The sequence below is a fragment of the Heliangelus exortis genome, chromosome 13 (genome assembly GCF_036169615.1).
Source record: "Heliangelus exortis chromosome 13, bHelExo1.hap1, whole genome shotgun sequence".
NCBI classification, from domain to species: domain Eukaryota; kingdom Metazoa; phylum Chordata; class Aves; order Apodiformes; family Trochilidae; genus Heliangelus; species Heliangelus exortis.
The window spans coordinates 18,058,359-18,075,628 of record NC_092434.1 but is presented as its reverse complement, the minus strand read 5'-3'; the positions used below and the strand labels follow the sequence as shown (position 1 = coordinate 18,075,628).

Genomic DNA, 17,270 nt, shown 5'->3' with positions numbered 1-17,270 from the left:
GGGAGGGGGCAGGAAGAGGCAAGAGAACAAATAATCTATAAAAACTCATCCCAATGTCCTGTGGTTCTGTTGAGGACTGGCAGCTGGGTTTCAGCTGGGGAGGAGCCTGTGCTTCAAAAATGAGGGTGTGCCAGATGAAGTGTAGGAATTTGGAAGCAGTGTGGGGTGAAACTTTTAGTGTTGAGTTCACAAAACAGGTTGAATAGATTCTGTTACCTGGTCTGAGAGGCCAAGCAATCCGGTGGGGAAGTCTCTTGTCAAATCTGGAACTGGAATCAGAACTTCTATCACAAGCTTCCTAAGGAAAATGGCATTTTTCATGCTTATTTCAGCAGTAAAATTGACCTTGGTAACCTTTTAGTGCTTAGGTGAGGGGTATGGTGAGTTGTATCCTGATGCAGGGGATGCATGGTTGTGGAATCTGCTCTCATTTTTCCCAAGTCAACCACTTGAAGCAGAGGTAGACTTAAGAAATACTCCTTTACTATGCTTTTCATTATTTTCATTTGTGGAAAAGAACATAGCAGCTAAAAGAAACTATCATTTTGCAGCTCTTATCTTGAAACAACCTTCCTGCAGGATGAGAATTCAGGAATTTCCTATTTCAGCCTGAGTGCAGAGAACAATGCTCTGATGAAGAAAATCTCCATGTTGTGCTGGGACACAGCTGTTTTCAGAGCTGCACTTAAGCCCCACCAAAATGCTGAGCTTCAGTATTCTTTGGTTATGACTGTGTAGGTAGATTGAACCCATGAGAACCACTGGAGTCCAGCAGCTCTGAATCCATATAATTTAAATTAAGGTAAAATATTATCTTTTCTGCTGGCTGTGGTCCTCTAGGCCTGAAGAGGGCACCCTGCATCCTCCTCTGCTCTGCTCAGCAGTGCCCAGCAGTGGGAGCAGGAACTGAACCCCAGGCTGCTGACAAGAAATACACTTTTTATTTGTGGTGTTCAGCTAAATTTAAACCTCCAGAAAATACTACTTGTTTGACATGAAACAAGTGAGATTTAAGTTCTTGTGCTTAATTTTTAGTACTTTCTGGAGAAATATGGCAGTTCTCCAGTGTAATACTTTAAGGTTGGATTTTTAACAATAAGGGTTTTTTAATTTATAGCCAAAGTCTGCCTCTGATATTGCTGGGCTATGTGAAGGGACTAAAGGAGCTCAACAAGGATTAATACTGCTGTATGTCTTCCCTCTGGGAATAGAAAAATCTCAGAATGTCAGGATCATCTGGTCCAACCCTTCTGATATTATTGTTTATCTGAGATGTCCCAGCACCCCATGGAGCTGAGACTTCCAACTTCCCCAAGTGAGGGAATCCACCCCTTCCCCTGGGAGACCATTCCAGGGTCTGACTGTCCTCAGGGTGAAAAATTTCCCTCTTGTGTTCAGTCAGAATCTCCCCAGGAGCACCTTGTGCCCATTGCCCCTCATCCTGTCCATGGGACTCCTTGTAAACAGGGAGTCTCCATCTGCTTTGGAGCTGCCCTTTAGGTGCTGGAACATCATAACAAGGTCTCCCTAAGCCTTTTCTTCTCAAGCACATGCATAGCACTCAATCTCTCCTCTTTGCTTTCCTTCCTTTCCAAGAAACCCATACAGTTGTCTCCCTCCAGGCAGAGTTCTGTGATTTTATGGTTTATGGTGGCAGTGGGCTAGTGGAGCCCTCCAGTTCTCAAATCCTCTTTTCTGAACTTGGTTGGAACACATTGCTGCCAACTGTTATCAGTTAGGCTCTTGTCCCTCTAGGGTGTGTGCAGTTAAGATGCACTGGATGGTGTGTGGCATTCATTCTCTTTGTTTTTACAGCAGGAAGGTGAAATGGAAGGTGAGGCAGTCGAAGCTATTGTGGAGGAATCAGAAACTTTCATCAAGGGGAAAGAGAGAAAAACCTATCAGAGGCGCCGTGAAGGTGGGCAGGATGAGGATGCTTGTCATCTACCAGCAAACCAAGCAGATGGAGGGGAAGTAGTGCAGGATGTCAACAGTGGTGTGCAGATGATGGTGATGGAACAGCTGGATCCAGCTCTTCTTCAGATGAAGACTGAAGTGATGGAAGGGGCAGTCCCTCAAGAAACAGAGGCTACGGTGGATGACACGCAGATCATAACCCTTCAGGTTGTTAATATGGAAGAGCAGCCTATAAACCTTGGGGAGCTTCAGCTGGTCCAAGTACCTGTACCAGTGACTGTACCTGTTGCCACCACATCTGTGGAAGAACTTCAGGGAGCTTATGAGAATGAGGTTTCCAAAGGAGGCCTGCAAGAGGGAGAGCCCATGATCTGTCACACCCTCCCTTTACCAGAAGGCTTCCAAGTAGTGAAAGTGGGTGCAAATGGTGAGGTGGAGACACTGGAACAAGGTGAACTTCAGCCACAGGAAGATCCCAATTGGCAAAAAGATCCAGACTATCAGCCACCAGCCAAAAAAACAAAGAAAAACAAAAAGAGTAAGCTTCGCTACACCGAGGAAGGCAAAGATGTGGATGTCTCTGTGTATGACTTTGAAGAGGAGCAACAGGAAGGTTTGTTGTCTGAGGTCAATGCAGAAAAGGTGGTGGGCAATATGAAGCCACCCAAACCAACAAAAATTAAAAAGAAAGGTAAGCTCCCTGTCTGCAAGTGGATTTTGAAAATGTGTTTGTTATGGTGGGACCTTGCAATGTGATTGAAGTGGCTGAGTAAATACACGTGGGAGTAAAGCTGACATGTCCAATGTCACACTTTATATAAGAGCACTTGGTATTGTTTCATGGGCAAACCTCCCATCTCCTCCATCTGGGTTATTAAGGAGCTTGTTTTCCTTGAGAATGATGCTGGGCCATTAGTATTCCCAAAGAACTACAATTTAAAAGATTCTTCTCTTTGCAATATGTATGTAAAGAGTTTGTGTACATGTGGTTCCCAACAGGAACCAACAGTATAATTAGTTCTGTGGGATTTTTTCTAATTGTTGGAGGGAGTAGAGGGTGCAAAGTACAGCAGTAGGTATGTTTAGCTTTTCTTAAAACTGAAAATCAAGGAACCTTTTTAGAGCAGAGAAGGAACACTGAGTGCTGGCATAAAATGAAGACCAAATGAAGTCAGCCATAGGCAACTGCTCCTCCTAGGGCTCTGCATTTGGATTCCATGGCACACGGTGGTTCCTTGTAGTAGTTCCACCTCCAAAAATCTTTCCTTTCCCCTGCTGATCTTGTATGTGATGTGATAGACCACAGTCCTGCCAAGAATAAAGATGATTCCCTTCCTGGCCAGGTGTAAAGAAGACATTCCAGTGTGAACTCTGCAGTTACACTTGTCCACGTCGTTCCAACTTGGACCGGCACATGAAAAGCCACACTGATGAAAGGCCACACAAGTGCCACCTCTGTGGCAGGGCTTTCCGGACAGTCACGTTGCTGAGGAACCACCTCAACACTCACACAGGTACCCTTGCTTTTTGCATACATTGTTCTCATTTGTAGGATCTGCTCTGGGATCAGAACAGATACAAAACCAGGGCATCTCTGGCTTGAATCTGGGAAGAAACCGTGCGGCGCTGCTCTTCGTTTCTCATTTTTGTTTCTGCCTGGCACAGGTGCAAAGCTCATCCTCTGCATAGGTATAAAGCCAGTCCTGGGCTTGGGCTGATATTACCAAAAGCTACAGAAAATATTCCATCTGTCTTGGGCAGTAGTAGTTGAGTTCTAAGCTTTACATTGCCACTGCTGCTGGAGGAAATGTAAGATGAGAATGAGGAGCTACACGTAAGGGGGTAGAAAATAGCAAAAAAAACAGCCCCAAAGCAAAACTAACAACAACAACAAAACAAAACCAAACAAACAAAAAATCAGCCCCCAAGGAATAGATTATGGACAAGACCAATAGAACTTTCCTCTAAACTGTAGCACACTTCTGTTTCTCCTTTCATAAGCTTCTAGTAAGAAACTACAGGTAACTCAACTGTAATTAAGCCTTTGTGACCTTTCTGCTAAAAAAACCCCAAGTCATATCCTTCATTTTCTCTGCCTGCCTCATTATGTCTAACTGGATGGTTTGAAAGAACCAAGTGACACACAAATGAGTTTGTTTCCTTATTGAAAAGGTATCAGTTCTCCAAGGTCTTCAGTCTATCACTATTTATTTATATAAAATTTGTGTCTTGGGTATTATTTCCCGCTGTAATCTTTCAGAACACGAAAGCAATGTTGCTAATTAAAAAAAAAAAAGTGTCCTGTTTCCCTTTGTCACTAAATCTCCACGTCAGCATCTCCCTGTTTGGTTCACTCCATCAGGTACTCGCCCTCACAAGTGCCCAGACTGTGACATGGCCTTTGTGACCAGTGGAGAGTTGGTTCGGCACCGCCGCTACAAACACACCCACGAGAAACCCTTCAAATGCTCCATGTGTGACTATGCTAGTGTGGAGGTATGGAATTCAGTGGTACAGCCCCAACCACTTCCATGGGTGCTTCAGAGCTTGTTCCCCATCTGTCACAAACTCTCTTCTTAGGCATTTTACTTTTTGTCCTGAGTTTTTACTCTCTGAGGGGAAATCTGAGCAAGATGAGCAGATAATTCTAAAAAAGTGGAAGAAAACTGCAGTGGGAGAAGTTGAGAAGGGGGTTTGGGCTTTTATCCTCCCTGCACTATGGCTGCAGTGCTGTAATTCCAGCCCCTGTGGTTTGCTTGGTGAATAAATTGTGTTGCACTGGTTTTCCCAGTGTGAGTTAGGAACGAGTAATGTTCATGCTGTGTTTTGTTCATGCTGTGTTTTGGAGGCATAGGTTGGTGATCACACAGCAGGGTCATGTTTGAGCAAAAAATGCCTTAACAGTCGTGTTCATACAGACCTTGAGGCTGGGTTCCTGCCTTCTAAGTAGAAGCAGGAGAGGAGGGGAATTAAAGCAGATTGCACAACTGGTGTTCTTAGCAGGACACTGATTTATCTCATCCCTCTCAAAATAACTGGAGAGGACCCAAGAAAGCACCCTGTGGACTAAAATACACTGTATGGGGGACACTGATCCCCTGCAATGTTCCTTGGGTGTGTGCTTTCCCAGAACACTTTCTTGTTTTGTTTTTTTTTGTTTTTTTTTTTTTAATTGGTTGGAAACAGAAGTGCTGAGGTACTAACAGGCTGACTCCTGGTCTTGCCTCTGCTGTCAGAGTGGTTCCAAAGAATGTTTATCAATATGGTGATAGGTGCTTTATACATATAAATATATATTTATATATATAAAATCCAAACTTTAGCATGTCTTCATTTGCTGAGCACAAAGCTCCAAACCAGACTGCACTGAGTGTAGGAAGAAGCATCCAGTGAGAACTGGGAATGAGGTTGGGAGGGGAAGGAGAGTGGGCAGGAGTCGAGTGGCTGTTGTAGTGCTGTGTCGAAACGTGCTCGCTTAGTTGAGTAGCAAGATTAAAAATAAAAACAGACTTATCTTAAACTTCTGACTAATTTCTTGCACTTCTGGCAGTCTGACCTGCTCATCTGTCCTAACTACAGTTTTTCTCCTGATGTCCAGGTTAGCAAATTGAAACGCCACATCCGTTCTCACACCGGAGAGCGTCCGTTCCAGTGCAGCTTGTGCAGCTATGCCAGCAGGGACACCTACAAACTGAAGAGGCACATGAGGACCCACTCTGGTATTGCTGTCTTGTTGGCTGTTTTTTATTGTCAGAGCACTGAGACTTTGCATTCATTGTGCACACACAAACATCAAAAGAAAACACTGTTTTGTAGTTTAATGTAAAACCTTTATCATGAATGATTATGGACTATCATAGAATGGGCTGGGTTGGAAGGGACCTCAGAGCTCATCAAGTCCAACCCTTGATCCACTCCCCCCGTGGTTCCCAGCCCATGGCACTGAGTGCCACATCCAGGCTCTTTTGAAATATCTCCAGGGATGGAGAATCCACCCCTTCCCTGGGCAGCCCATTCCAATGCCTGATCACCCTCTCCAGAAAGAAATTCTTTCTCATGTCCAACCTAAACCTCCCCTGGCACAACTTGAGACCTCTTGTGCCCTCTTGTCTTGCTGAGAGTTGCCTGGGAAAAGAGCCCAACCCCCCCCTGGCTCCAACCTCCTTTCAGGGAGTTGGAGAGAGTGATGAGGTCTCCCCTGAGCCTCCTCTTCTCCAGCCTCAACACCCCCAGCTCCCTCAGCCCTTCCTCACAGGACTTGTGCTGGATCCCTTCCCAGCCTCCTTGCTCTTCTCTGGACCTGCTCCAGCACCTCAAGCTCCTTCCTGAGCTGAGGGGCCCAGAACTGGACACAGGACTCAAGCTGTGGCCTCCCCAGGGCTGAGCACAGGGGCAGAATCCCTTCCCTGGACCTGCTGGCCACGCTGTTCCTGAGCCAGCCCAGGATGCCATTGGCCTTCTTGGCCACCTGGGCACACTGCTGCCTCCTCTTCAGCTTCCTGGCAATCCAGACTCCCAGCTCCCTTTCTGCCACTCTGTGCCCAGCCTGGAGCTCCCCATGGGGTTGTTGTGGCCAAAGTGCAGGGCCCAGCTATGATTTGTAAGTGCTATTAAATTCATAACCCTATAGTAATTCCTACAGTGAGGAATGATCTTGGAAGAGTCTGGTTTTCAATTTGACTGTGAGGTGATAAAGTTTAGGCACTTCCAGTAAGAAACTTCTTTTTCAGGTGTTCCACTTCCAGTTGAACTCCATGGCCATGGAGTGCAGTTTCATGCTTGAGGGTGGTTGCAAAAGCATCTCATGCATGTAGTTCATAATGTTTCTCTTCAATAGGAGTAATGGGTTTTTAACACAGAATGTTGCTGGAGTGCCAAGTTAATCATGATGCTAAAATTGAAGGGAAAAAATGCCCTTGAATATATATAAATATATATATAATCGTTCAGAAACCCCAGACTCAAAAAACTAAGGCTGTTTGCTGTCTTCTGGCAGCCTGCCTGTAGGTCTTTCATGCCTTTCTCAGGGGATAATTTAACTCACTTGGTGAAAGACTGAACTTGAATTTCTTTCTAGAAAGAAAGAGCTAAAACATCTAGAGAGAGACCTTTTTGAGCTCTCTCTGGAGTTCCTGTTTCTATCAGCTTGCAGTCTGGTGCAAGTTTCTGGGAGGCTGTTTTGTTCAGGGGCTTGTTGAGGTTTTTGTTCTAATAAAAATACTTATGCTGTTTTTTTTCCTTGTTCTGAAGGAGAGAAGCCATATGAATGTTATATCTGCCATGCTCGCTTCACTCAGAGTGGTACCATGAAGATGCACATTTTGCAGAAGCACACAGAGAACGTGGCCAAATTTCACTGTCCTCACTGTGATACTGTTATAGCAAGAAAGAGTGACCTGGGTATGTATTTTGCTGAAGATTCCACCAAACACATTTCAGAATTGGAGTTCCCAAAACCCATCTGCTGTCTTTTTTGTCTTTAACCTCATAGTTCTGGTGAATACAACATGAAGCACAGGCTTAGATGTTTGGCTGGTAATAGCACTTGTAGTTTACAGCAGCTGCTGCAAACTATGATAGTTTTGTTTATTTTCATTATTTGAAAATGTAGCATGTTTCTCAAGTGTACAAGGTAAGTTACTGTGTTTTGGATTTGGACTGAGGGTGGGTTAGGGTCTGAAAACCCCAAAGGTCACTTGGCTTGACCTTCTGCACCTTGATGGCCATAAAGAGCTCTGCGTGAAACTTCTAATCAAGCTCAAAGGTTTGAGTTAAACCAAATAGTTTTAATTTTCTGTGTGATATAGACAGGGTAGGAGAGACTGAGGTGTCCAAAAAGACTCTGGTCCTTGCAGTGGGAAGGCCTTGATCTAGTTAGCAGTGCCCAGTCTGATTCCAGCAGGGAAGCTTTCCTTGATGTTCTACAAGAAGGTGAAAAATAACATCATGTCCAGAGCAGCTGAGAAGGAAGAAACCACGATTTGGCAGAACTTTCTGTCTCTTAAACAGAACAGCACCCTAGAAATGGGAAGGCAGGCTCCTTTCCAATGAAGACAAGTGCTGCAGGGAGAGGCAGTTTGAGAGGATGACAGTCAGTTGATATCAGGAGCAAATGAGATGATTTACAGCAAAGGAAGGCAGATGATAGCTATGAAGAATTCTTCTAATAATGCTTTAGTGTACCCTAAGCTACCCCATGCAGCTGTGCTATGCTCCTAGTTGGAGGATTTTAAAGAAGTGGCTAAAACCTCTGTTGGGGATTATCTGCTGGTATCCCTGCTGCCTTCTAGCCCTGTGTCACTCTTGACTTCTAATCCTGCAGAAAATCCTGTATCCAGGCAATTTGGAGGAGTCTGAAACATAACAGTCCAGAACAGTTTTGACAATCATATTTTACCAAATGCAAGTGGACTGTGTCAGCACAGATTGCTAATAACCAGCTCTAGGAGCTCATGATAAAACTCTAAACTTTTTCTGCAAAAACTTTGTCTGGAAATCATTCCGATGCTTTTAATCATTTTTAGTTCAATCCTTAAGTACCTATTCCACTTATTTGGCTTGAAGGCTGAGGGCAGAGAACACTTCAGGGGGCTGTAGGGCATTGTCAGGGTTTAACACTGCCCTGGCAATTAAACTGAATAACAGATTCTCTCTATTAATCCCCCTCTCCTCCCTGATAAAGAAAGGAGAGGGAATAAAGGAGAGAGACTGATGGGTTGGAAACTGAACTGCACAGCTTTAATGAAACAGGAATGATAAATAGGAAAAATTACTAAATCTATCCAAATATACAGGGAAATTGATCCCAGGTTCCTCCCCCCTCTCCCCCAATAACTCTCACATCCCCACTGAGGCTGCAGGGCAGCCCTGGGAAAGTCCAGGCTGGAATCCTGGGGTCAGCAGCAGTTGGGAGCTGGAGGCAGGAACACACAGATCCAGGCTGGGATGGATCAGGAGCACAGGCAGAGGAACAGACAGAATCCTCCCAGGATGCTGAAGGGAACAGGGAGAGGGGAAGAAGGGGAAGCAGGAAGGGGTTTGACCCTTGTGATGCCTCAACTTTATCCTGAGGATGAGGTGTATGGGATGGAATCCTCTGTTTGGTCAGTTCTGGCATCTCTCTTGTCTGTTCCTCCCCAAAGGAGGCTGCAGGTGGGGCCTCTTTCTTCCTTCTGGAGGGCAAAATGTTCCTCAGAGCTGAGCAGTGTCCCTGGCTCTGCACACCAGGCTCTGGCTGGAACTATAACCATGGAGTTATCAGTCCCAGGAGCAGCCACTGCCTGAGAAACTTGCTGTTAATTTCAGCAGTGCAGCTGCTTACAAGAGACTGAGCTGAAAGCAAAAGTCCAAGACAGAAAATCCCCTTTATCCTGGCCCAGACCAGGACAGGCATAGTCTTTGGTGCTGGGGAAGCTGTGGTGATGACAGGCACTGCTCCCTCTCCTCTCAGGTGTCCATTTGAGGAAGCAGCATTCCTACATCGAGCAGGGCAAGAAGTGCCGCTACTGCGACGCGGTGTTCCACGAGCGCTACGCCCTCATCCAGCACCAAAAGTCCCACAAGAATGAGAAGCGCTTCAAGTGTGACCAATGTGATTATGCATGCAGACAGGTGAGCTGCTCTTGGGACCCCTTTTATCACAGAATCTGCCAAGGTGAAAGGGGGACCCATCGGGAGCATCGGGTCCGACTCCTCTCCCTGCGCAGGGCACCCCCGGGATCACGCCGCGTGCCTGGGAGATCATCCCAATGCTTTCTGAAGTCCTCTGACTGCTTCCCTGGGGAGCTTCTTCCATTGCTCTGCTGCCCTCTGGGTGAAAAACCTTTCCCTGGTATCAAACCTAAGCATTCCCTGATTCAGCTTCCTGCCATTTCCCTGAGTCCTGTCTTCACTCACAGGAGTGAAGGGATCAGTGCCAGCCCCATCCCATTCCCTCGTGAGGGGGAGGTCACCCCTCAGCCTCCTCTCTCCAAACTAAACAATCTAAGTGACCTCAGCTGCCCCTCAGAAGTCCTTCCATCCTTGTTGCATCTCCTTTGCATGCTCTCCAATAGCTTAATGTCCTTTCTATACTGGAGCACCCAAACCTGCACAGAGTACTCAAGCTGAGGCTGTAGCAGAGCAGGAGCAGGAGCAGAACAATCACCTCCCTTGGCTGGCTGATTCTGTTAGAGTGTTAGAACAGGACCTGAAAGTATGCAGTGGAACTCTTAGCTGTTAGGTTTGAGTGGCAGTCAAGAGCTTCCAAATAACCAAATCATTTGTGGGGTGTGAAGGGAAATTCTGTGGCCTTTTGCTTTTTGATGGTTTAGTGCTCCTCTCTACACATTCCCTTAAAAAAATGGAATTCCAGACTGGTTTGGGTTGGAAGGGACCTTAAAGCTCATCTCAGTTCCAACCCCACTGCATGGGCAGACACCTCCCACCTCCCCAGGTTGCCCAAAGTCTCATCCAGCCTGGCCTATGACTCCAACCTTTGGAGTCAGAGCCTTGATGTATCAAGGGATTGAGTCCATATAGCATGGAAGTAGCTGGGACAGAATATGTCATCAATCAAGATGCTTTCACATTCCTGTGGAATCATCCTTTCCTTGATACTGAGGATAAAATTTTGGCCTCCTTTTAGCTGAATCTTTGCTCTTCTGCATCAGTGCAAGATCATAGAATGGTTTGGGTTGGGAAGGACATTGAAAAAATCTAGTTCCAACCCCCTTATATATGCAGGGACACCTCCCACCAGCCCAGGTTGCTCCAAGCCCTATCCAGCTTGGACTTGAACACTGCCAGGGATGGGGCAGCCACAGCTTCTCTGGGCAACCTGGGCCAGGGGCTCAGCACCCCCAAATTAAAGTATTTCTTCCCCATGTCCAACCTCAATCTCCCCTCTTCAGGTTTAATCCCTTCAGCCTCAGTTGTTGGGGTGGTCTCCTCAGGAGTCATTTGATAGGTTTCAAAAACTTAACACTAGCAGCAAGCCAGAGGTTTGTAGCACTGTCTTTTTTAGTGGTATTCTTATCTCTAGGTCTCAAATTAAAGAATTTCTTCCTCATGTCCAGCCTCAATCTCCCCTTTCTCTCCAAGTTTTAACCCATGTCCCTTGTCCTCTCCCCACCCCCCCATGTCCAAAGCCCTCCCCCAGCTTTCTTGTAGCCCTTTCAGATATTGGAAGGTTGCTCTGAGCTCACCTGGGAGCCTCCTCTTCTCCAGGCTGAACAACCCCAATCCCTCAGCCTGGCTTCCCAGGGAGCTGCTCAGCCCTCTGAGCATTTCAGTGGCTCTGCTCTGGACACCTTCCAGGAGCTCTGTGTCCTTCTGCTCTTGGGGACTCCAGAACTGGACCCCTCACAAGAGCAGAGGGGGAGAAAAGCTGTATCCCAGGGCTGTTAAGTTATTTCTCCTGTCCTGCTCGTCCCTGTCAGGAGAGGCACATGGTGATGCACAAAAGGACCCACACTGGAGAAAAGCCTTATGCCTGCAGCCATTGTGACAAAACCTTCCGCCAGAAACAGCTCCTGGACATGCACTTCAAAAGATACCATGACCCCAACTTTGTCCCTGCTGCCTTCGTCTGTTCCAAGTGTGGCAAAACATTCACTCGCAGGGTAAGGGAAGCTGAATGTGGGGGGAGTTTGGGATGGAATTAGGCTTTTAGCCAAGAGGAGGGGGAGCATGTTTAGCCAGAGGAAGGGGGGGTGAGACACAGTGCACAATGCATAGAAGACAACTTTCTGAGAGGAAAAGCTGGGAAGGGGGAGCCTGGTATAATTATTATCATTATTATTAGCACGTATTAGTGTTGATGTAATCAGCAGAATGAAAATGCAACTTTATGAGTGAAAGTTAGTGAGATTTACCTTTAAAAAAAAAACAAAAAACAAAAGAAAAAAAATTGAAACGTAAGTTGGCAGAAATGTGTTTAAAAAACAAGAGAGCCAGAAATCTGATCAGTGCATGTTACCTATTTTTTGTTGTATTTTTTTCTCTTCTTTCACTGAGTAGAACACAATGGCCAGACATGCTGATAACTGCTCTGGCCTAGATGGTGGGGAAGGAGAGAATGGAGGAGAGACAAAGAAGGGCAAACGTGGCCGAAAGAGAAAGATGAGGTCTAAGAAAGAAGACTCCTCTGATAGTGGTAAGAAACAGTTCAACATGTTCTGAGAATTTCCAGGCCTGTGATTCACTGTGTTTGTGAAGAAAAAACTCAGTCAGAATCCTCCATCCTGGTGGAGGCAAAGCTTGGTCAGATCTTCAGCTGAAGTGCTTTATGTAACTTAATCAAGGAGCATAGGCTGTGAGAAGAGGGCTAGAGAAACGTGGATCTGAAATACTGAGGTGGCAGACAGGTTTTAGAGGCAATAAAAGGAGTGTGGTCATCTTCTTTGTGCAAACCTTGACTGCAGAAACTTCCTAGTGAAGTGCCTGAATCCAGGTTTCCATTGATCTTTTTAAAAGTGCTTCAGTCAGTTCAACAAAGCTTGTGTAACTTCAAACATTAAAAGCTCTTGGTGGCAGGAAGAGTGAAATAACCACCCCAGTGGAAGGTAGTTCAGCACATGGGATTCTGTGGTATCTAATCTTTAACCTCTGATCTGTAGGCTTCTTCCAGTGAGTTCTGTCTGTGGGACAGACCCTAATTTTACTGAGTTGGTATGGTCTGGGATTCAGAGCAGGTTTTGGAGAAGCTGATCCAGAGTCATGGTTGTTAGATGAGGTGATGAGCTTCCTATGATTGTGGCTCTGACTCAGTGACTGAACTAATTAATCCCTTCAGCCTCAGTTGTTGGGGTGGTCTCCTCAGGAGTCATTTGATAGGTTTCAAAAACTTAACAATAGCAGTAAGCCAGAGGTTTGAAGCACTGTCTTTTTCAGTGGTATACTTATCTCTAGATCTGCAGTTTCATGAGTTTGTGCTGCAACCCTTAAATGTCTAAAAATGGTGAGCAAAGCTGTGAGGAAACAGACTTATCTTGTGCTAATGGGAGAAATAGGAAATGATTGGTTTGTCTCCCATCTGGCCTGTCTGCCCCAAATTAGACAGACTGTTGAGACACATTGAACTGGGGGAGGAATATGAAGAAGCTCTAAAAAGGCAGGACCTGAGAAATCCATTGAATTAAAAAAATTTGGCATGGGGAATATTCCTTGTCTGTGTAGAAAAATGCAGCATATAAAAGCCTTGGTGTAAAACAGTATTACCCTCTTCAGCATCTCTCACTGTTCTCTGTCTGCTTTGGGAGTGTCTAAATAATAACAAAAAGAATAAAGTGCAGAACTAAAAGCTTTAATAAAAGGTACAGAACCCCAACAGCATGCCCTGAGGACTGCTGGATTGGAATTGGCTCCAAAGCTCACTGAGGTTTATCAGAGTTGGTGTGAGTGGGAGATGCCATCATACATCCTGTGAGCAGACAGAGCCTTGGAAAATACATTGCATTAGGTCTGTCCTGCTTCTGAAGAGCAGGCTTGGGAAAGGTCCTGTTGGTCACTGTAAAAGGGGATTTGTGTGGTTCTGCCACATTCACCTTGAGGCATAGAGTCCCAGTGTCTGGGAGCTGCTACCCTGATTTTTTACTCAACAGGGAAAGGCTGATGTTTGGCACTTGTTTCTTGGGGGCTGGGAGACTTGCTCTGGGGTCTCTCTTGTGTTTCATACTGTAGTGGCTTCTACCATTATTTATGTGCAACTTCCCTCTTGCCCCTCTATTTTCCCCTACTTGTTCCTCTCCCAATCACCTCAGCCCCTCCCCTAAGCATCCCATAAATATTCCTCTGTGATCCAACACTGCCTCAGTCCTTTTGTCCCACTCCTTAATCTGAAGGGTCATGTGGAGAGCTGCTCCCTGTGACTCATCCTGATGGATTTCACACCTGGACACTGGGGCTGATGGCTCTCCTGGGTGTGACCCAAATGAGGGAAAATTCCTTAATTTGGCTTCCCACCTTCCCTGTGCTCCTCTGCCTTGCATGGCTTGGGTTTTGGGCTGATGGTTCCTGTGCTGGGCCTGGGAATAGTGAATTTCTTGGTCTCCCTCCTTCCATTGTCTCTCTGAGCTCCTTTGTGGGTGTTCAGAGGAGCTGTTCTTGCATAATTGAACAGCATTATGTTTCCTTTTGCTTTCTGAAGGACAACTTGTTCTCTTTAATGTGAAGGTAACAGCCTAACAGTCTGTACCACCAGCTTCCCCAGAAAGGCCTTGTTTGCCTTCTTTCCCATCACAGAATCATGGAATGCCAGGTTGGAAAGGACCATCTGGTCCACTGTTTTTAGGGAGGAGCACAGTTCAGATGATGTGGCCCAGCTCCTTGTCAGGTTGAGTCTCAGAAGTGTCCAGTGTTGGGGAAATCCCCCACTTCCCTGGGGAGATCATTCCCACCTCTGACTTCTCATAGTGAAGAATTTTCTTCTGATGTCCAGTCAGGATCTCCTCAGGAATAACTTGCACCCATTGCCCCTTGGTTTTTCCAGTTGTGAAAAGAGAATTTGCCATCTTTTTGGGAGCTGCCAGGTGCTGGGAGGTGCATTAGAGTTTACTCCTTCTGGATGAGGGCTTGGTGGTGGTTCTCTGTCTTCCATTCTGGTTGAAACCAAAGACTTACCTGAAACAATGTTTCTTACAGAGGAAAATGCTGAGCCGGATTTGGATGATAATGAAGATGAGGAGGAAACAGCAGTAGAAATTGAGGCTGAACCAGAAGTTGAGCAAGAGGCTCCTGCACCACCTCCCAGTAAGAAAAGAAGAGGAAGACCACCAGGCAAAGCTGCTGCCCAACCCAAACAATCCCAACGTGAGTCTCTGACTGAAGCTGTGTCACACTGCTTGCTTGAGCTCCTTTTTCCTTGGGTTTCACAGCTCTTCTAGGAGAGCTGCTCCCTTTGAGCTTACTTTGAAAACTCTGCTTTGCTTAAAACTCAGCTCTGGGGTGAAATTTGTTGCCAGGTCTTGAGGGACCACAGCTACTTCAGCCCCTGCTCAAAGGAGAGGATGTTATTTTTTCTCAAGTATTATTCCAGTTCACTGCTGTGCAAACAACTCACTTCTTTTTGCACCACGTGTGGTGTCTCTAATACAATTCCTGGTACCATCTGCTTTGTAGATTATGTTAAAAAATCCTTAGTTTTGGTAAAGGCACACTGGAACTGGGGGGGGGGAAGCACATCTTCATACAGGGGCAAGGAAATAGACACTGGGATGCCAGAGGAATGTGGGAATGTGAGTTATGGGCCCTTCCTGTTCCAGTGGAACAGTGAAAAGTTATGTGGTGAGGTGTGAAGCTCTGGAACCAGTCAAAACACCAAAAAAAAAAAACAAAAAAAAAAAAATCTGTCTTCCTTCCTCTTTGTTTTCCACCCTTCCAGCTGCAGCAATCATTCAGGTCGAAGACCAGAACACTGGTGAAATTGAAAATATCATAGTGGAAGTAAAGAAAGAACCTGATGCAGAAACAGTAGAGGAAGAGGAGGAAGCTCAGCCTGCTGTAGTGGAAGCTCCCAATGGAGACCTTACCCCTGAGATGATTCTCAGCATGATGGATCGGTGATGAGGAGCATGAGGAGCACCACACCTGGCTGACTGAACTGCCCTGGGCTGTGTTTAAGCGGCTCAAAACTATTTTTCCTTTTACCCTTTTTTTTCTTTTTTTTTTTTTCTTTTTTTTTTTTTTTTCTTCTTGGCTTTGGGAAATGCATCATTTTTAGACCGTTTTACCAAACGTACTGGGAAATAAAACTTCAAGATGATGTTAGAATGTGATTTAACTTAGAAACTTGCTGTTTTATGGTAGCATTTCAGGATCATGGAACATTAGGAAATATTTTGGAGGGTTTCCTTTGAGATGCTTGATTATTTTTGCTCTGAACTGCATTGTAAAGCTGGTCCAAGGGCCGTGTTTACATGCACCATGTTTTAATACACAAAAATGGAAGCCTTGACTAGAGTATGTGGTAAACCACTCCGGACTTGCCCTTCCAGTGCCCAGAGTCCTTGAGCCTCCTTCTCTCAGTAGTGTTTTTAACTGTAAATGCAGACTTGGGAGGGTTCTAGACTTTTAAAATGTTTTTGGGTTTTTTTGTTTTGTTTTTGTTTTATTTGGGTTTTTTGTTTTGGTTTTTTTTTTGTTTTGGTTTTTTGGGTGTTTTTTTTTTTTTTTTTTTTTGCTTTTTCCCACTGACTTGCTCTGGTTCTCCAAGTCAGCTGCACACGGTAGTTTTTGGCATGCTCCAGCTGGTTTCTGTCCTTAATATGCTTTGCTTTCTGCAAAGCATTTCTGTAATGGTCAAGCTTGTAAATAACTTTTTTTTTTTTTTTTTTTTTTACATTTTAATCTTTTTCCAGTAATTAAGAGGTATGCAAAAATGCAGTTTAAATAAACCCCAGTGTTTTAATTCCTTTCAAACTAAGTGATGAGAGAATTGCTAGAGTGTAAATGTTGGGAAAGCTGTTGATAACCAATCACGTAGAGAAGAGCCCTACCCAGACCATTGCTTGCAGAAGAAGAGAAACCCACCTGTGAAATCTGGTTTTTGAAGCACACGAAACTGGCATTGAAACTGTATAATTAACCTTCTTTTGTTTTTTTGAGTTATAACTTCACGACTACATTTTCTTTGCTCTATCTTGTAGTTGTATTTTGTGTTTATGAATCCTATGTTAAGGCAGAGGTGGTGATTTCTTACATGCAGCCCTCAAAACCTGGGCCAGGAAATTTTAATAGGTCAGTAATGAAACAATTTTGGATCTCTGATAAAGACAAAAAAAGGAATAATGTGAAATACAAATGATGCCTGTATATGAACTGTCACATGTTAAAATATGTAAGCTTTTTATAGAGCCTCAGTCTTGCTGATTTCAAACAAATTTTTCTTCTATGTATCGCTTTTAAGAGAGCTATCAGTTTAGCTATCAGACTCTAGGTTGATGCATTTTTGTACTTAGCTGTACTGTGTGATATTTTTCATTATTTTAGGAAGCCAACATGGGGAAAAAAAAAAAATACTGTTATAAAATATGTAATGGGGTTTGAAAACTGGGAAGGAGAATATACTGCTGTACAGCTAATAAATAATAATGGATTAACACGTGTGCTCACTGCTTGCTTTCTTTGTGCACACAAGCAGCACGACCTGGCAGGCATCTCTGGAGCTGAAAGCCTCTCCTGGAAGGCAGGATGCTGCAGGCACTGTGACAAGGACCAACTCCTCTCCCTGCAGCCCTTTGCCCCACACCAGGAGCCCTCTGTGAGGTTAAATAAATCACTGGGAGCTGTGCTGAGCACAGGTGAGTGTGCACAGAACCAGGGTCCCCTTGTCCCTCCTTTACCTGGGAAACTCCAGCCCTGTCAGCCTGACCTCA

General features: G+C 45.1%; 1 protein-coding gene across 18 annotated transcripts in view; it reads left to right on the top strand.

Moving 5' to 3' along the window:
- The window catches only part of CTCF (CCCTC-binding factor), a 41,257-nt gene extending 24,263 nt beyond the window's left edge, over positions 1-16,994 (top strand). For 14 of the 18 annotated variants that reach the window (XM_071757202.1, XM_071757200.1, XM_071757193.1 and 11 more), the window contains 10 exons: positions 1,816-2,608; positions 3,261-3,431; positions 4,280-4,413; positions 5,516-5,636; positions 7,168-7,317; positions 9,368-9,528; positions 11,337-11,519; positions 11,917-12,052; positions 14,539-14,706; positions 15,278-16,994. In XM_071757202.1, the coding sequence (XP_071613303.1) occupies positions 1,828-2,608; positions 3,261-3,431; positions 4,280-4,413; positions 5,516-5,636; positions 7,168-7,317; positions 9,368-9,528; positions 11,337-11,519; positions 11,917-12,052; positions 14,539-14,706; positions 15,278-15,459 (2,187 nt within the window). In that variant the 5' untranslated portion in view covers positions 1,816-1,827 and the 3' untranslated portion in view covers positions 15,460-16,994. The remainder of the gene's footprint in view (positions 1-1,815; positions 2,609-3,260; positions 3,432-4,279; positions 4,414-5,515; positions 5,637-7,167; positions 7,318-9,367; positions 9,529-11,336; positions 11,520-11,916; positions 12,053-14,538; positions 14,707-15,277) is intronic. The other 4 variants (XM_071757196.1, XM_071757198.1, XM_071757194.1 and 1 more) reach the window with 1 other exon arrangement.
- The last annotated feature ends 276 nt before the right edge of the window (positions 16,995-17,270 follow it).